Genomic DNA, 15,598 nt, shown 5'->3' with positions numbered 1-15,598 from the left:
GAGTAATTAATGATTGTACAACGTTAGTATGAAATCGTAAACCGTTGTATGAAATTTAAAAAATTTTGAAAACGTTGTATGACTTTGAAATTGAACGAAAAACTTGAGGGCCAAAATGTACCTTTACCTTATAACTTTGTATCTCAATGACTAATCAAATTCTAAATTTAATTAAAGTACAAATTTAATCGGTGACATATCATTTGCTACATAAAATCAAGGTACCTAACATTATTCTTTGATTAAATCAAATATGCAGACTTAACCCAAAAGCATTCAAAATCTTTGAATTTCTTTCTACTTTTTAGCACTACTTGTATATCTATTTACTAAAATAAATAAATAAATAAATAAAATAAAATAAAATTAGAGTTCATACTTCTCGCATGCTTGATGGTGTGTTTATTTTTTATTTTGTGTTCATCTTACAGTGTATCTATCAGACAATTTTTTGTGCAAATGAATGAAAAAAATATAGCATCAAATTATAATACGAAAAAGGACAAAAAAAATCAATTTCCAAATCAAAACCATGAAATTTTTGTGTCTAACGAAACAATCACACATTTATCGTGCAACATTAAAAATAAATGTTAAATGTTATTATAACCCTTTTTCTCGTCAAATGTCAGTAAAAAATAAAACAAAAAACAGCAATGTCTTAACAGTTTTCAAAATAGAAAAGTTTTAGACAATATATCTCATTAGATATATAATTTTGTCACTACACTTGTTCCTTAAGATATTAGAGGTAACTAAAAAAACCTCTCAAATTCTGGCCATGTAACCTGACCTCTGCTTTGCTTTTTTCTGCTTTTTGAAATGCATTTCTTTCTTTTTTGTTATCCTCCTTCTTTATCCAAGTTAGGTTTATTTGAAAGAGTATTGCACAATCAATAATCGAAAGAGAGAGAGCGGAAAGAAAAAAAGAGCAGATTATTTATTTTTTCTTTGATCCCATAGCTTTCAGAATCTTCCGATTTATTTAGAGCATCTCCACCACTGTGGAGTTGCCCTTGCAATTGGACAAAATTGTCTCCCAACCCATCAAAATCTACTCCAGGAATTGCAAAAATGAAGGGCAGTTGACAGGGGAGCCCTGTCAATTGTTGCAAGGGGAGGAGCTCACAATTGAAGCAGCAGACAACCATGAGCCCTAGCCAAACCGCTATTTTTGGGTGAAAATGTTGAATTTCTAACTGTCCTTTAATCTGAACCATTGGTTTTCGAATCTGAGTGTTTAATCTGAACTCCTACAACGCGAAAAAAAAATTGTTCTTTTGTGGTCAGCTGCCACATGCTAGAATCCTGACCTTCCAAAGGTTATAATTTTGAAAATCAACTGCTCGGATAAAAATACCCAACCATATTCTTCTTTCTTCACACAACTGAATTTTTGTTTTACTACAATCCTATTATTGGAATTAGACTTTAATTATGTTTGTTGTAATTAGACATTCAGTAAAAAATTTAAAAAAATTGTATATGTTAATAGTAATCGTCCTTACCCTTCCTCCTTCCAAACTAATAAACTTGCACAAACAATTACGGTTTAGAGTGAATAATAAGAGCAATTGTACTGCCCTGGCCTTCTAATTGCAATTGCGCCCCCCCCCCCCCCCCCCCCCCCCCCCAATTGGTGCAAATGCTCTTATAATCTTGCAAAAGTCATCCACCTAAATTATTACTCCCGTAGGACAAGTTGTGGTAAATCTGTAGTTTAAAAACTAATTTAGGTTCTACAGAAAGAAGAAAGGTATTATACAAACAAGTGGCGTTCGGGGCAACATATCACACTGCACATCACCCAATCGTTTGTATTACTGAGAATAACAAATTTATGCATCGACAACAAACAAATACAAGCTTCTACTACAACTAATCTACTTCATGATATCTTACATTCTCCTGTCAAGTCCCCGTAACTACAGAAACCAATCCGCTGCCGCTGGGACGGGGAAAAAATGTGAAACGAGAAAGAAAAAGAAAAATACCCTCACCCCAAAACCGAGAAAATTTCTCACGTAGGCACAATTGCATTGTACATAAAGAATCTAAAAACCCCGACCACCTACCTGTGGAAATATCCACTCACACTAATGCTGCCCGCACAAATCAGCTCACACTTCAATTCCGCCAGCCCTTGCGGTGGGATTTTCTTTGTCCACCACTTGAACTTTGCGCGAGAGAGACCACTGGGCAGGTTGTATAAATCAGATTTACGAGTGTATAATAATGAACAAATCCTCACACATCACCTTCACTTTGTCACAGCAAGCCGGCCAGCATAGCCCCAGGGTCCGTTAATGCTGAAACTGGACTGGTCGGTTGAGCTACTGGAGGTGCTGGTGGCACCGGTCCAGGTGCGCGAGCTGTAGGCATGATAACTAATTGTTCCTTGATGAACTCCTTCAACCTACACATCACTCAAAGGTCAGAGGATTCTATCTTCCAAAAGCTGAAAAATTTAACGTTAGCAATACATACTCGAGCGTTAATGAAGGGTCCCCTGAAGCAACTGTCATACGCAACTGTGTTCTGTCTGCTGGATCTGTTTCTATTCTAACCTGAGGAGCATAAACAAGCAAATTTCATTAACCTGTTACAATTCTAAAGTGTATTTTCTCATAAAGTTATGGATAATTCCTAAAACTTAATAAAATTCCTATACAAGGGAAAGGCCAAGCAACGTAGTTTTGTATCTATAACAATAAACCGACAATTGGGGTTTCAGCTGTGCCATGATAGCAAAAGTCGTGGAATCAAATCCACCAATTAAATTTTATAGTCCCGGAAACAAACATAAAATTCTTACCAAGCAAAGCATGGCCCGTGTACTTTCTGAGTAAAACGTTGTACTTGCAACAAGATTATTTGGATTTGGGTCCTAAAATAGAGAATAAATTAGTGACCACCTTAAATAACTGGCAGACTAGCAAGAAAAATTTAAACATAGGAAGGGAACTTACAAGTGCCGGACAAACCATCAACCGAAAACTGTTAAGTAGATTCGCCATTTCTGCAAGTGGCATTGGTTTGACACCTCTAACCTGCACCGTTTACTGGAAAATATCACCACATTGCTAAATAAAGTAGCTAGCCAATGTACAGGAATTTAACCTCAACCTGGGATTAGCGATAAACCGACTGCACAATGCTAAAAATTTACTACAAAATGGTTAGCATGTGTTTCCTATTCTGATGTGTAACAGTTAACAGGTTCTATCATCCTGCTTTCCAGTAGATTATGACACATCACCATAAACAATTATATTAATTATTCAGAAAAAGATTAACTGAAAGAGACTAATAAACAATTATGTCATCAGAATTCACTCTGTCAATATAAATGGTTGTCAATCATTTTCAACACGTAAAAGGAATTTCTTCAACACAAATATAACAAAATGTGACAAATCCTTGACAGACATACCACTTCTTGAAGCTTCAGAGGTGGCCCCGAAAGTGATCTCCACTGAGGAAAGAACTCTTCAGCAGACACTGGAATAGGCTGAAGAAATTTATTTAAGACAGCTGGGAGGCGAAGCTTGACATTGACCTACAAAAGGGTTACTATAAGTATCTACAACAAATATCATACGACCTATTGTCTGCTTCATAGGACACTAAAAAAACACAAGAATTTTTTAGAGTAAGTACCATATTGTTACCAAACTTGTAGGAAAAATCAAGAACTGCTACATCCCTGCTAGGTCTGAGATTCACAACTTCTAGCGGGCATTGTACCTACAGAACAGGAAAAAAAAAAAAAAAAACACAAAGCTAATAAATATGAGAAAGAGAGCGATCAACCACCAAAGCTTAATTACAAGAGTATCATTTAGTACCTGTGCCCTGGGAGGAATAGTATCCGGTACTAGTGAGAGCTCCATTTTCAAATGAGAGGGAGGTAATATTATAGCCTGAACTGACACAAGTGGTGAAGTATTTTTGTTTCCCAAGAAAAGAACAAAACATCCTTGATGTAGCCGCCACTCGGCTTTAATTCCAATCTGGCATAACATCACATGAATGTCACTATAAGCCTAATAAGGCCTTGATGAATTTTCATAATCTCTCTCGAAGAAAATGTGGAAACTATCACATCTATAAACAAGAAAAATATGGTTATAATTTGGGGGAAAACCTGAATATTAGGATCTTCGTAAAGAACACCACTATCCTTCAAGCAGAGAGCATGAAACCTTTCAGCAATATTTCCTATTGGCTGCATTTAAGAATTGTAAAATTAGTTACAAGTATTAGAAAATAAGTATAAACGACAAAAAACAAGAATCAAAGGCAAACACATTTATCTAATAGTTAGCGCATTAAGCTACTCATAAATCACAATTACTTCAAAAACACATTTAACTAATAGTTAACACTTTCAAGTTCCATCTACATCTTAGAACTTAGAACTTAGAAGAAATACAGCACACAGAAATGATTGCCTACAATGTTTACAGAAATTACCTGAACAGAATTTTGCTCCTCGCCAACAGGCACAATTGCTGAAGCATCCACAGCATCTGGATCACCTCCTAATCCAGGGATTACATTCTGCTGAGGCTCACCAGCAGTAGCGGGAGGGCCTTCAATAGCCAGGGGACCCAATAGATCACCAAGGATATCTGCTGCAGGTGCCTGAGGATCAACTTTACTCAAAGTACCATTTTCCTGAGACGAACCTTGGTCAGTTGAATTGTGATCCTGTAACAATACCCAAACATGCATCAATATTCACTCAAAATAAGACATAATATTTGTATGTGAAACTACAATATGCATACCCTATATACACAGAATGAAAGAAAAATCAGAATCATTATTGAAAAGATAAACAATACCAACCGCATTACTGCTCATGCTAGGCATCTTGACAAGACCAAGCTGGTTGACAGGCGGGGTCCCATTAGCAGGGCGTTGGTCGGTCACAACCAAAGCACTCGATGTTTGCTGCTGGGCCCGCAACTTGATAGCACTTTGTTCTGCTGTATCAACTTCTGTATCTTCAGCCTTCTTGATCAATGCAGACTACATATTAAACAAAAATATAACTATTAAAGTTTGTTTCAATAATTTCCAAGAAATTGATAGTGTTGTGAACTAGCTGATCATCTGAAGGAAAGTGCAAAACAAATGTACCTGCCGCTCGGGAAATTTAGGCATTTCAGACAAAATATCCACCAGAGCTGCACCTCTCCTACTTAAGGCAAGGTATTCAGCAGCTCTTTGTTGTATCTCAACATCAATGCAACTCTCATATCTGAATGGAAGAAATTATGAGCCAAGGAAAAGCATAGAATTTAATAACAAAAGAGAACCAAGTCATGAAAGTAAAGATGCAAAAGACAACCCCACTTCTTGCTGAATATTGCTCAAATCAACCATGCAATAAAGAAAAACACAGAATTTGAAAACAAAAAATAACCAATTCATGAAAGTAGAAGTGCAGAGGGCAATCTCACTTGTTGAAAATTGACCAGATCTGATTCTGTAGTTCCTGATCTGGAGGTTGAGTGTGCATAAAGATCTTAGCATATGTTGAAAGAAGAATAGGTACCGTAGATGTCCTGCAAATACATCATACAGTCTGTAAGATAATATACATAAATGATAACTGGATTTAGCAAGACTAAGAAACAGAGAAAGATTTAAGTTCCCTTACGTTACAGCAGGAAGCTTCTCATGTATGACACTAAATAATTCCTTCGGACTGCACCCAGGCCGTCTGGCCAAAAGGTGGCCAAATTCTCCAATGATATATGCACTGACCTGTTGCATGTGTATTGATTCCAAACAAATCAAGACATCTATTTTATTTAGATGGTTAAATTTGGTAGAAAAATATGCAAGAGAAATAATGAACACTAAAGATTGGAACGTTGAAATTGAAATGATACTCTTGAAAATCATGTGTTACAGATATATTCTGCCCCAAGACGAATTTGCAACTTAGAACCCAAAACCATAGGACTCTTTTTAGAACATAATGAGAATCTCCATTAAGAACGATCTTACAATTCTCAGCCTCCTTATCTTTCTATTATTTTATATAAGACATACTAATTTTATTTATTACAGAAAGAGAAGTAAAAAAGGTACAATATCAGTGGACAAGTAGTGACCTTACTAAATACCTATTGGCAGCAAGGTGTATGACATCATGCCAATGAAATTTTTAAAGAAACTCCTAGCAAAACCAACTCTAACTTCCTTATGTAAGCTAAGCTCTCAATCCCTCCCTCCCCTCCCCCCCCCCCCCCTTCTCTCTCTCCCTCTCCCTCTCTCTCTCGTATGCCAGAAAATATTCTTTTTCAAGACTGAACTTGGGACATCGATCATGTTGATTTTGGCCAGAATGTCAATGTGTAGTCCAGATTCACATTCTGACAACACAAGTCTTACAGAGAACATGCTACTTAATCCAGCATACAATTATCTCTCTCGTATTGAATTAAAGCTTGTCCGGAAAATCAAATCATAGTCTATACGCACCTTAACCATAGTCTCATGTATAGCAGGTTTGTCTAGATACTCCCTAGCTCTTGCTGCTGCATAAGGCTGATCAAGTGAATACCATGTCAGTCATATAGGTACTAAGATGAACATATGTATCAATAAAATTGCACTAAAGCACTCAAACCTGTAAGTCTTCGTTATTTGTAACAAATTGCACAACACGAAACCATATATCATCACTAACAAAGTCTCCAGCCTTGTCAATTAATTGAAGAATCACATCTACATACCTGTACAATATCATTATGCAAACCATTGGCAAAGGTTTACTTCCCATAATACATTTACTTCAAGAGTCCACAAATAACAAAAGAGATGCCCAGAATGATCCAGAAGAATAGAAGTAATTAACAGAATCAACCACCCAGTCAAAAAATTGATTGATACTAACTTTTCAAATATATGTGTGTGCGTGCGCGTGTGTGTGATAAACTCAATAAAGCCTAACCCTATCTAACCCGAGTAGCAAAGTAGAATACAACATAAACCAGAAACAAAGAAGCTAGGTAAATTGATCTGCTTTCACCATTCAGTCACATCTTACGTCATCTTAGGTATATTTTGTACTAGACATTGATGGAAATAGTAAATGTAGTTTCAGAGTAAAACGTCACATAATGAGTCAAAGATGTCAAAACAAAAACGGAAACACACTTTCAAAAGGTCATGAAAATCACCACTTTTATAATGGTAACCTACATATCCCATACATCCTCACAAGCAAAACATGAGTTTAAATTAAAACAAGAGTCACCATACACGTTATGAACCTCATGCTTCTCGGTCTCTTCACCTATTATTCCCTGAGTATCCACTCATCTTCTCTTTGTTTTTCACTGTTAGCTGCCTACCAGGTTCTACATCACATTCGATATTTTAGTTAATTCTATCCCCAGTTGCTTAATAACTCAGAATCATAGGCCTGTTTTCAGATTTCTTCACGCGTGTATTTATCCAATATCATATTCCTTTCAGAGAAGGACCATGCTTTTCAAACGAATTGGATATATGAAAGAACAAAATGAGATCGACTCTTACCAAGAAAGATCAGGGGCAAACTTTTCTGCAAGAATGGCAGCCTTAAGAGACAATTCTTCACGCATGGCAAAATCTGCTGTGCTAAGATACTGAAATGCAAATGAAATTTGGAGAAAATAAATGTGTGCTAATATAAACAAGAGACAATCTACCAAAATCCTATTAAACCAACTAGACCACACCGAGCATTGGATGTACCTGCAATAATTCTTCAACTATATCTTTTGCATTTGAAACATCACACATACCATAAAGCAAGTCTAGAGCACGCCTACGTATACTGAGCACATAATTCAATGTCAGTAAGCAAAAATGGTTAAAGATATAGAAAAAGGGAGCACTAAAATAAGAGCAGCTACAAAACAAAAAAAAAATGATGTTTTTTACAGAAAAAAATCCAGATATCTAACATGTTCAGCAAGTATCCAAATAGATAACAATTGTAACCTGATATCTGGATCCTTCAATGAGGTGATGATCTGAGCCTGATGTCTCTTGATGATATCTTGCACATCAGTCACCATTAACATGCGGGTCATATTTTCCTACACAAGCAATGTGACTTCAAATCATGCACATATCCAGCAGCAACATGTTTACTCTTCTAAGCTATAGTCACAGTTTCCTTTGTTTTCTTCAGTCACGGTTTGCATTAAAATGAATGAAAAAAAAATGTATTATTTATCAATTGATACTTTTTTAATAAGAATTAAGAAACCATAAGTGTTTTCACCACTTACCAAACCAAGATATCGGATATTTGGTTCTCGGACAGCAATAAATTTTCCAAGAAGGGCAACACACTGAGACATCATCTCCTTTTCAGCATCAAGATGCATGACCTAAAATTGGGCAATGATAATGCGAAGTACATAAGAATCACTTGCCTTTAAAAAAATAATAGATGAGACATGTTGTGTGTGCTCTGAAGAAAAGGAAACAGAGTTTCAAAGATAGCTAGCAAAGAAAATATTCTGAACTAATTTAAGTACAAGTGTCATAATCTCGGACGACTGCACAAACGCAAATTTATAAACATTTAAAAAATATTGATTAACCTTCAAAGAAGGGGGCAGGAGGAATAATCAAGAGTAAACCAATTTTACAAATTTATAAGGGAAACTGTTCATATGATTCCACGCACATACATACATGGCATGTCTGCAAATAATATATGCTTTATACACGTATGCACAGAGACCATATTTTGTTGCTTTCACTTGCGGCACAAAAGACTTGAATTTAGTGGAAGTCAATGCCAAAAACAACCAGAAGATACAGGAATTACAAAGGAATTAAAAACAGTCAACCAAATAGGTGTACCTATATGCAAGTATAACTGTCTACGCACATATTAAAAGGAAACTCTCAATAAATGGTGCCTGAATACCACAATCATACATAAAAAGTACTGCAGAAAGCTTACAAGAGCGAGGGCTTCAAAGAGAACAGCATGTGATGCATTGTTCTTATTAACATTTTTCACAACATCAGTACCCATCAAAATCCGCTGTAAGACCTGAAATCACCAGTACAAAGTTTAATAGATGCAAAAAATATAACACCACAACTGATAATAAGTTCTTGACAGAAAATGGACCTCAAACAATGATCTTCTGGTATTTGGATCTTCGACAGTCGGAAAATATTGAAGAGCCCTCATTGTCCTGACCTGTCCTAACAAAAATTATAGTATAACACAAATTCGTTTATATGCACCCAATGCTACAAACTACTGAATGCATTACATTCCAGCTCACCATTTTACCCAAGCAATGCCTAAAGCCAAGCCTTATGGGCTGTAGTGACTATCCAACAAAGTTAAACGATAGAGACAATGCCCCAGTAAATTGTCCAGGCACAGCAAGAAAATAAAAATATTCTCAAGTACTGGCCAATGCCACTTAAAGATGATTCAATATCATCGGAGTTTTGAACCCCAGAAAAAGCTTTTGCCTAAAAAACTACTATTAAATCCGATGAAGACAAAATGATGCCACATCTGCTAAATTTCTCTTTTATTAGGATGCTCTAGAAGTTTAAGCTGTAAGGCTGGTTGAGTTATGATCTAAAATAGCAAGGATCATGCTGGGTATATGGTACTCTGGCCCATGCAAGAAGAAAATGACAACATCCACTGTAATTGGTGAAAGGTTCAACAACAAGAGGAGATTGCACAGAAAAAAGACATAAAGCAGAGGTAGCTACAATCGTTTTAATAAAATAGATTTGACAGGATAAATCTGAATCAGAAGGATAGGTGGCTGAATTTATTTGATATCCAGTACATGCAAAGAAGTCTAACAAATAAAACAAAAAAAAATGTATATATTACAAACCTGAAGCCAGGGAGATGGGATGCCATAGTAGGTGTACTCTTGTGGAATATCCTGGTTCCTAGCAAGTCGTTCTAATATTTTAACGCATTTTGGCAGACAACTCCAGTAAGCATCATAGTGGTTTGATACAAGGGCAACAAGAAGGCTCATAGATGATGTTAACACACCAAGATCACGTTCATCTAAAAGTTGTGCCATCCGGTCAGCCCTAAAATAATAGAAAAAGAGAGACCCATCAAATAAGCACAAAAGGCAATAGTATTGGAAATTGGAATAATAGTGAAGAAAATCCCATGTTCACGTACCAGCCATCTACGTTCACAACATCAGGATTTTTTCTATACAAGCGCAATAAACATAGTGCAGCCTTTTTTCTCACAAGTGGTCTGTAGCTGCTAGAAATCTGAATAAAAAACACTTAGTCAACAGCATCATTTTCTATTAATTTCAACCAAACATAAAAAATCCACTTCCCCTTACAAGTAATTTTTGAACATCAGGTGCTAATGACTCCGCAAATTCTCGGCCACCAATATTCCCAACCTACAGAGCAGAATACAAATGAAATAATGATTGGTACATTAGGGACACAAGAATAATAAGACAAACAAAAGACAGCATGGAAGCGATAGGTTCAGAAAAAACCTACCCAAATAAAACGTGCAAGATATTACTCAAAAAATACTTATTTAATATTGTATATTATTATGGAAGACAAATAGAAGATAAGATCATATCTCATCATTATCACTAACAATTTCAAAATAAAATTGATTAACATGTTCTGAACACCTAACAGAATTTCTATGGCCATACCATAGTCAACGCCAAACATTGGAAGGTCTCATTCCGACCAATGATGTCATTGCGCACGGTATTTATCGCTATTCTCAGAAAATCATGGTTCTCATTGAGCAAGCATGCTGTTGCAATGTACCCAACCTGCAATAAATGTTCGCATAATTGAAAGTCAATTAGAGTGTGAGATTAACTTTTTTTTTTTTGGGAGATGGAAGATAAAGCAATATAATAGAATTAAAGGTTTTTAGGTTACTATCATTGAAAATTAATCACATGAGAAGAAAACTATGCATTTTTTTTAAGTTTATATTATAAAAAATGCATGCAGAAGTACCATATAATACTATATTCTTATAATTATAAAACTGGACATGGGAGTCCAGGTCAGCAGGTGAACTTTGAGCAGCATGGTGTTCACAAAGTTAACCCACTCGGGGTCTTGGTATGAGAGCAAGAGGTAATATTGTAGAAAACAATTCATATCACCTCAAATTCATACACCAGACCTACTTGGTATAAGAGTGATGAATGGTGACACTGAAACACATGTCTATCACTGTTTCCATTGGTTAATATACAAGAAAAGAAGATGAAGAGGATGGGTTTACTTCCTAAACTTCCAAGCTATATTTCCATACATGCAAGCAAGGTGCAAAAATAGTGCTGGAGCTCATTTAAATGACTTAAACTGCTTTTAGAGAAAATATTTTTGAAACCAGTTTGTAGTAAAAATGCAAGTTAATCCTGGAAGAGTACTTCAAGTGCTTTTGGAACCCAAATATATTTTCTCTAAAAGCGCTTTCAGTCATTTAAAAGCACTTCCCAAACTAGCCCCTAGTCTATTTTTAGATTGATATGAAAAGAATGTATCACCTGCTTTTCTGGATACTTAGGCGCAGATATTAGAGAAACTGCTTCCATGTGCCCAAAATCCACATCGTAGCCCAGCATATAAATGTAAAGCATTTTCCAGACATATTTCTTCTTTTCATAAGGTATCAAACCCTGTTGATAAAATTAAAGATAATTTTCATTAACCAGTCACCCTTTTGGTTAGCTAAATAGCGTGAGCACACAGTAAAAAAACAGATACAGTATTGAGTAATATAGTGATTTTCATAAGGAAATAGACCTCTAACAATTAAGAAAAAAATACAATATTGATCTATGTCCCAACCTATGCCACAGAATCTATGTAAAACCAAAGAGAAGACAGTATAGGATTTGTGTTGCAAGATAACTAATGTCAAAAACATTATTGAGAGAGAGAAAAGACAAAAGAGAACAATGTATTTGCTTCTTTTTTTTTATTATATAACATTAAATTAAAATAAAAAGGCACAAATCAGAGCAAAAGATAATTGATGTCAAATGACCATTAACAAGAGAGAGAGAGAGAACAATAATTTAGCACACTTTTTATGAATTAAAATGAAAAAAGTACAATGCAGAGGACAAGATAACCACCATATAAAGATCCAAAATCCACAAACTGCAAAAAAAACATTTAAAAACATCACTAATCACCTAAATAACAGCATCCCTCTGAGCCAGAGAAAATTTCAAGAAAAAAAAAATTCCCAAAACTCTGAAGAAACCAAAGCACATAACAGTACCAAGAGACAAACTTAATCTTCAGCTCCTCTTCCCCAAATGTATGAAACATCCTCCTATGTCCTCCAAGCAAATTGCCCAAAACACAGTCATCACACAACATCTCCCTTAACCTTCACTCTTCTTCCTCTCACCAAAAATTTGTGTCATTCACAAAAAAATGATGTACAGGGTGCTGGAACAGCATCACCAGTAATAGCTAACAGAAGTCGTCAACAAGGCAGTACAAAATAATTGTTCCTAAACACAGAATAATAACTTTTGATTGACACCATGAAGAAAGAATCAGAAGATAGAAAAATGCTTCAAATTTTCATGAGTTAAAAATGAGTCAATATAAGTGTACATCTTTGATGACCAAACCTAAAATCCACAGATGGTGCAACAATCTCTGGTATAAGGCTAAAACAAACAACATACAACAATTAACTGCTTCACAGCCGATGATTTAAGTTGCCAAATTTACAGTCCAAGAATAGATCATTAAATCTATGGCAAGTTGAAAAAATGTAGAGAAATTATATTGCTCACTGACTCAACAAAAATACAAGAGTGGTGGTGACACATAACATATGAAGTGAGTGTGCAGAACTACTAGAAAAGGTCAACACCAAATCACCATCGCTTCAACCATAGTCAATATCCAACCACAATTTTGAATTATAGTGAAGATCAGGGAGTGTATTACGGAATAAGACATGGATACATGACACTTTCTAAGACTAGCCCATGTACAGCGGTACCCTTGTGGAATACCACCCCATGGTCCCTCACATTTCTTTAAATTTTAGGGTCTGACAACATGTTGACAACATTTTATCTTTAACACAGGAAAGATTAAGCTTTAATAAAAATATTTATATCTCTGATTTAATACAAACATCCATTTTACCGTGATAGTAGTTTAAAGATGACAGGTGACATTTACCTACTTTTAAATCCTTTACAGTATGCCGACACGTAAAAGATTTAGTCACTCATCAAGTTCAGTTCAATGGATAGAAACAATTCATGTTCTAATCACAAGGGTACCAACATGTGATTACAGATTTGAGTCTTAAATTCAGTATAAGAACAACTAGGTATACGTTAATAAATGGATGAATTTCAATCCAACTTGAAATTTTCAAAATGGATGTTGTGTAACCTTAGAACCACAAACAATAGAATTTAAATGAGGGAACACTCACACATTTTAGCTGAAGCAATGCCACAAAACGTCAAGACTATCCCCATGCGTTCTCCAATCTCCCTAGGCACAGACTAGGATTCACTTCCCATCTTATTCCCTCTCATAACAAGAATTCAGTTCAAGATTACAAAACCTATCATATTAACTAGGTAAACATTAACTAAAACTCCATAAGGTTCTATGTTATTCATCAGAAAGACTAAAAGCAAAGCAAGTGAAGGCGAACACATCTGGATTTTCATGCCTATCATTTGAAGCCCATCAACCGCAACTCTCCATTCATTGAGCTGATTATATTAACCTCAATGGAATTTATAACACCAAGGAATATATGCGGTACAAAATTCCTATTACCTCTCTCGAATAACGAGTCCACAGCAAAGCTATTTCTAAATAAGCTTGAAAGCCAGAAGGGGAATGCCGATGCCACCAAATTCACCGCAAACGCCAATAATTGTATACACTATGTAACCTTTATTTTGGAATCAGAATCCACCTCAAGCTCACTTCACATTTTCCCTTCCACATACTAATAGAAACCCAAAATTGCAAATTTTAAGTTTCCTACCCAAAATTCCAAAATCTCAGTTTCCTTTCATTTCTCAGAGTTTCTCAGCAGCCAAGCAAACACCTAGAAAAACCCAAATCCCTAATTCAAGCAATGAACCAATTCCTCCATGCCCCAGATCAAAATCCTCATTCATTTCCCAAGCCCCGAACTTAACAAGAACGAATTTTGCAACGCAACAATACATTCGAAGAGGGAAAACCCTAAGCCTAAATGACTAACCTTTTCGTTTTTGAAGCGTGTACGGACATTCCCAAGCTCCTTATCGACCCGCAGCCTCTCCTGCTCTTTGTTCTGGCAATTCCGAATGTCGCTGATGAAAACAGAGAGGCCTCGCATGCCTGACAACGACATGGCTGCCCAGATCCAGCCCTACCGATACGCACACGGAGAGAAAGCCACCACTCCTCAGCTCCCCCAAATCCAATCGAGATCCTCCTGGGTCCTGCGTTGGATCTAAGGAGCAGCAGAAATCGAACACTGTCAGGGAAGATCAGCGACTCCTCCAATTACGAAATCGGAAAAATGGGTTTGATCTAATTGTATGTGCTGGGATTTTGAGATAGAGAAAGTTGAGGGAGTCAGAGAGAGAGGGAGAGAGAGAGAAGGAAGGTGGACTGAGAGGAAAATCGAGAAGAGAAAAGCCGTCGGTCAGTGCTGGAAGGGAGACGACTTTTATTCAGCGTTGCCCAATTGAAATCATTTCAGTTACCACCTAGTACTTCCATCTTCTTTCTTCATTTTTCCCCATTTTTAATTTCTCAGACAGCCAGCCAGGCATAATATATGCAATTACTTTTGCCCAAAAACAAATATGCAATTGCTTCCAAATAAAAATAAAAATAAAACAAATATGCAATTACATGATCAATTTATCAAAATTCTTTGTTTTCTAGTATCGCGATTATGCTAGAGTTAAACAGTTAGTTGTTAAAATAAAGAAAACCAATGAAAATTGAATTAACAAAAAAGTGTATAAGTATGATCGTTTTTCGTTACAGTTGCAAAACATCACCTGCATTTAAATTATTTTTTAATTATTCATTCTAAATTTGGATTTTTAAAATTTTTTTTGTTATAATTTGGGAGGTTTTTTTTTTTTTTTTTTTTTACACTCTTTTTGCTAAATGCCCAATTATGCATGTGATTTCTTGGTAGGGGCCTACAACCGCAAGGTTCAAACTTATGGGTATATTTTTCCAAATCTGACATGACATCGAATTGTCTAATCTAAATTACTTATTAACATCCACTTAGTATTATAGTTTAGAAAAATATCATTAGGTTATAATATTAATTTAATCAAAGACAATAATATAATTTTGCACTAACTATTTTGCGGTTTGTTTATCTCACTCACATGTTATAATAGCATATTTTTGTTTTTAGAAAATAAAAAATAAAATATAAACATCTTCCACATTCGCTCTCTCCACTTTCACATTTCTCTCTTCCATATATTTTTTTCCCATCTAAATCTTTTATATTTACACACACTAAGGAAATTGTTCAAGACTTAAC

The 15,598-nt window shown here is 35.6% G+C and overlaps 1 protein-coding gene across 2 annotated transcripts; it reads right to left on the bottom strand.

Annotated features, from left to right (window-relative positions):
• Positions 1-1,765: 1,765 nt before the first annotated feature.
• Positions 1,766-14,833, bottom strand: LOC137715035 (AP-2 complex subunit alpha-1-like). Of its 2 annotated transcripts, XM_068454248.1 has the most exons (28): positions 14,300-14,398; positions 13,508-13,642; positions 11,577-11,708; positions 10,719-10,844; positions 10,383-10,445; positions 10,208-10,305; positions 9,903-10,110; positions 9,164-9,235; positions 8,990-9,082; positions 8,304-8,405; positions 8,011-8,108; positions 7,762-7,843; positions 7,564-7,652; positions 6,650-6,755; positions 6,502-6,567; positions 5,672-5,778; positions 5,472-5,576; positions 5,149-5,269; positions 4,855-5,037; positions 4,477-4,713; positions 4,148-4,228; positions 3,849-4,013; positions 3,661-3,747; positions 3,434-3,559; positions 2,970-3,050; positions 2,816-2,887; positions 2,488-2,567; positions 1,766-2,416 (listed from the first exon to the last, which is right to left on the bottom strand). In XM_068454248.1, exons 3-28 carry the CDS (start codon positions 11,667-11,669, stop codon positions 2,269-2,271), a joined length of 2,889 nt encoding a protein of 962 aa, XP_068310349.1. In that variant the 5' UTR covers positions 11,670-11,708; positions 13,508-13,642; positions 14,300-14,398; the 3' UTR covers positions 1,766-2,268. The 2 variants fall into 2 exon arrangements, with proteins under 2 accessions (XP_068310349.1, XP_068310348.1); XM_068454247.1 differs by lacking the exon at positions 13,508-13,642 and having other exon boundaries at positions 14,300-14,833.
• Positions 14,834-15,598: the final 765 nt, after the last annotated feature.

Source organism: Pyrus communis, chromosome 14, assembly GCF_963583255.1.
Source record: "Pyrus communis chromosome 14, drPyrComm1.1, whole genome shotgun sequence".
NCBI classification, from domain to species: Eukaryota; Viridiplantae; Streptophyta; class Magnoliopsida; order Rosales; family Rosaceae; genus Pyrus; species Pyrus communis.
The sequence above is the reverse complement of the archived record's forward strand: the minus strand, read 5'-3'. Positions and strand labels throughout refer to the sequence as shown.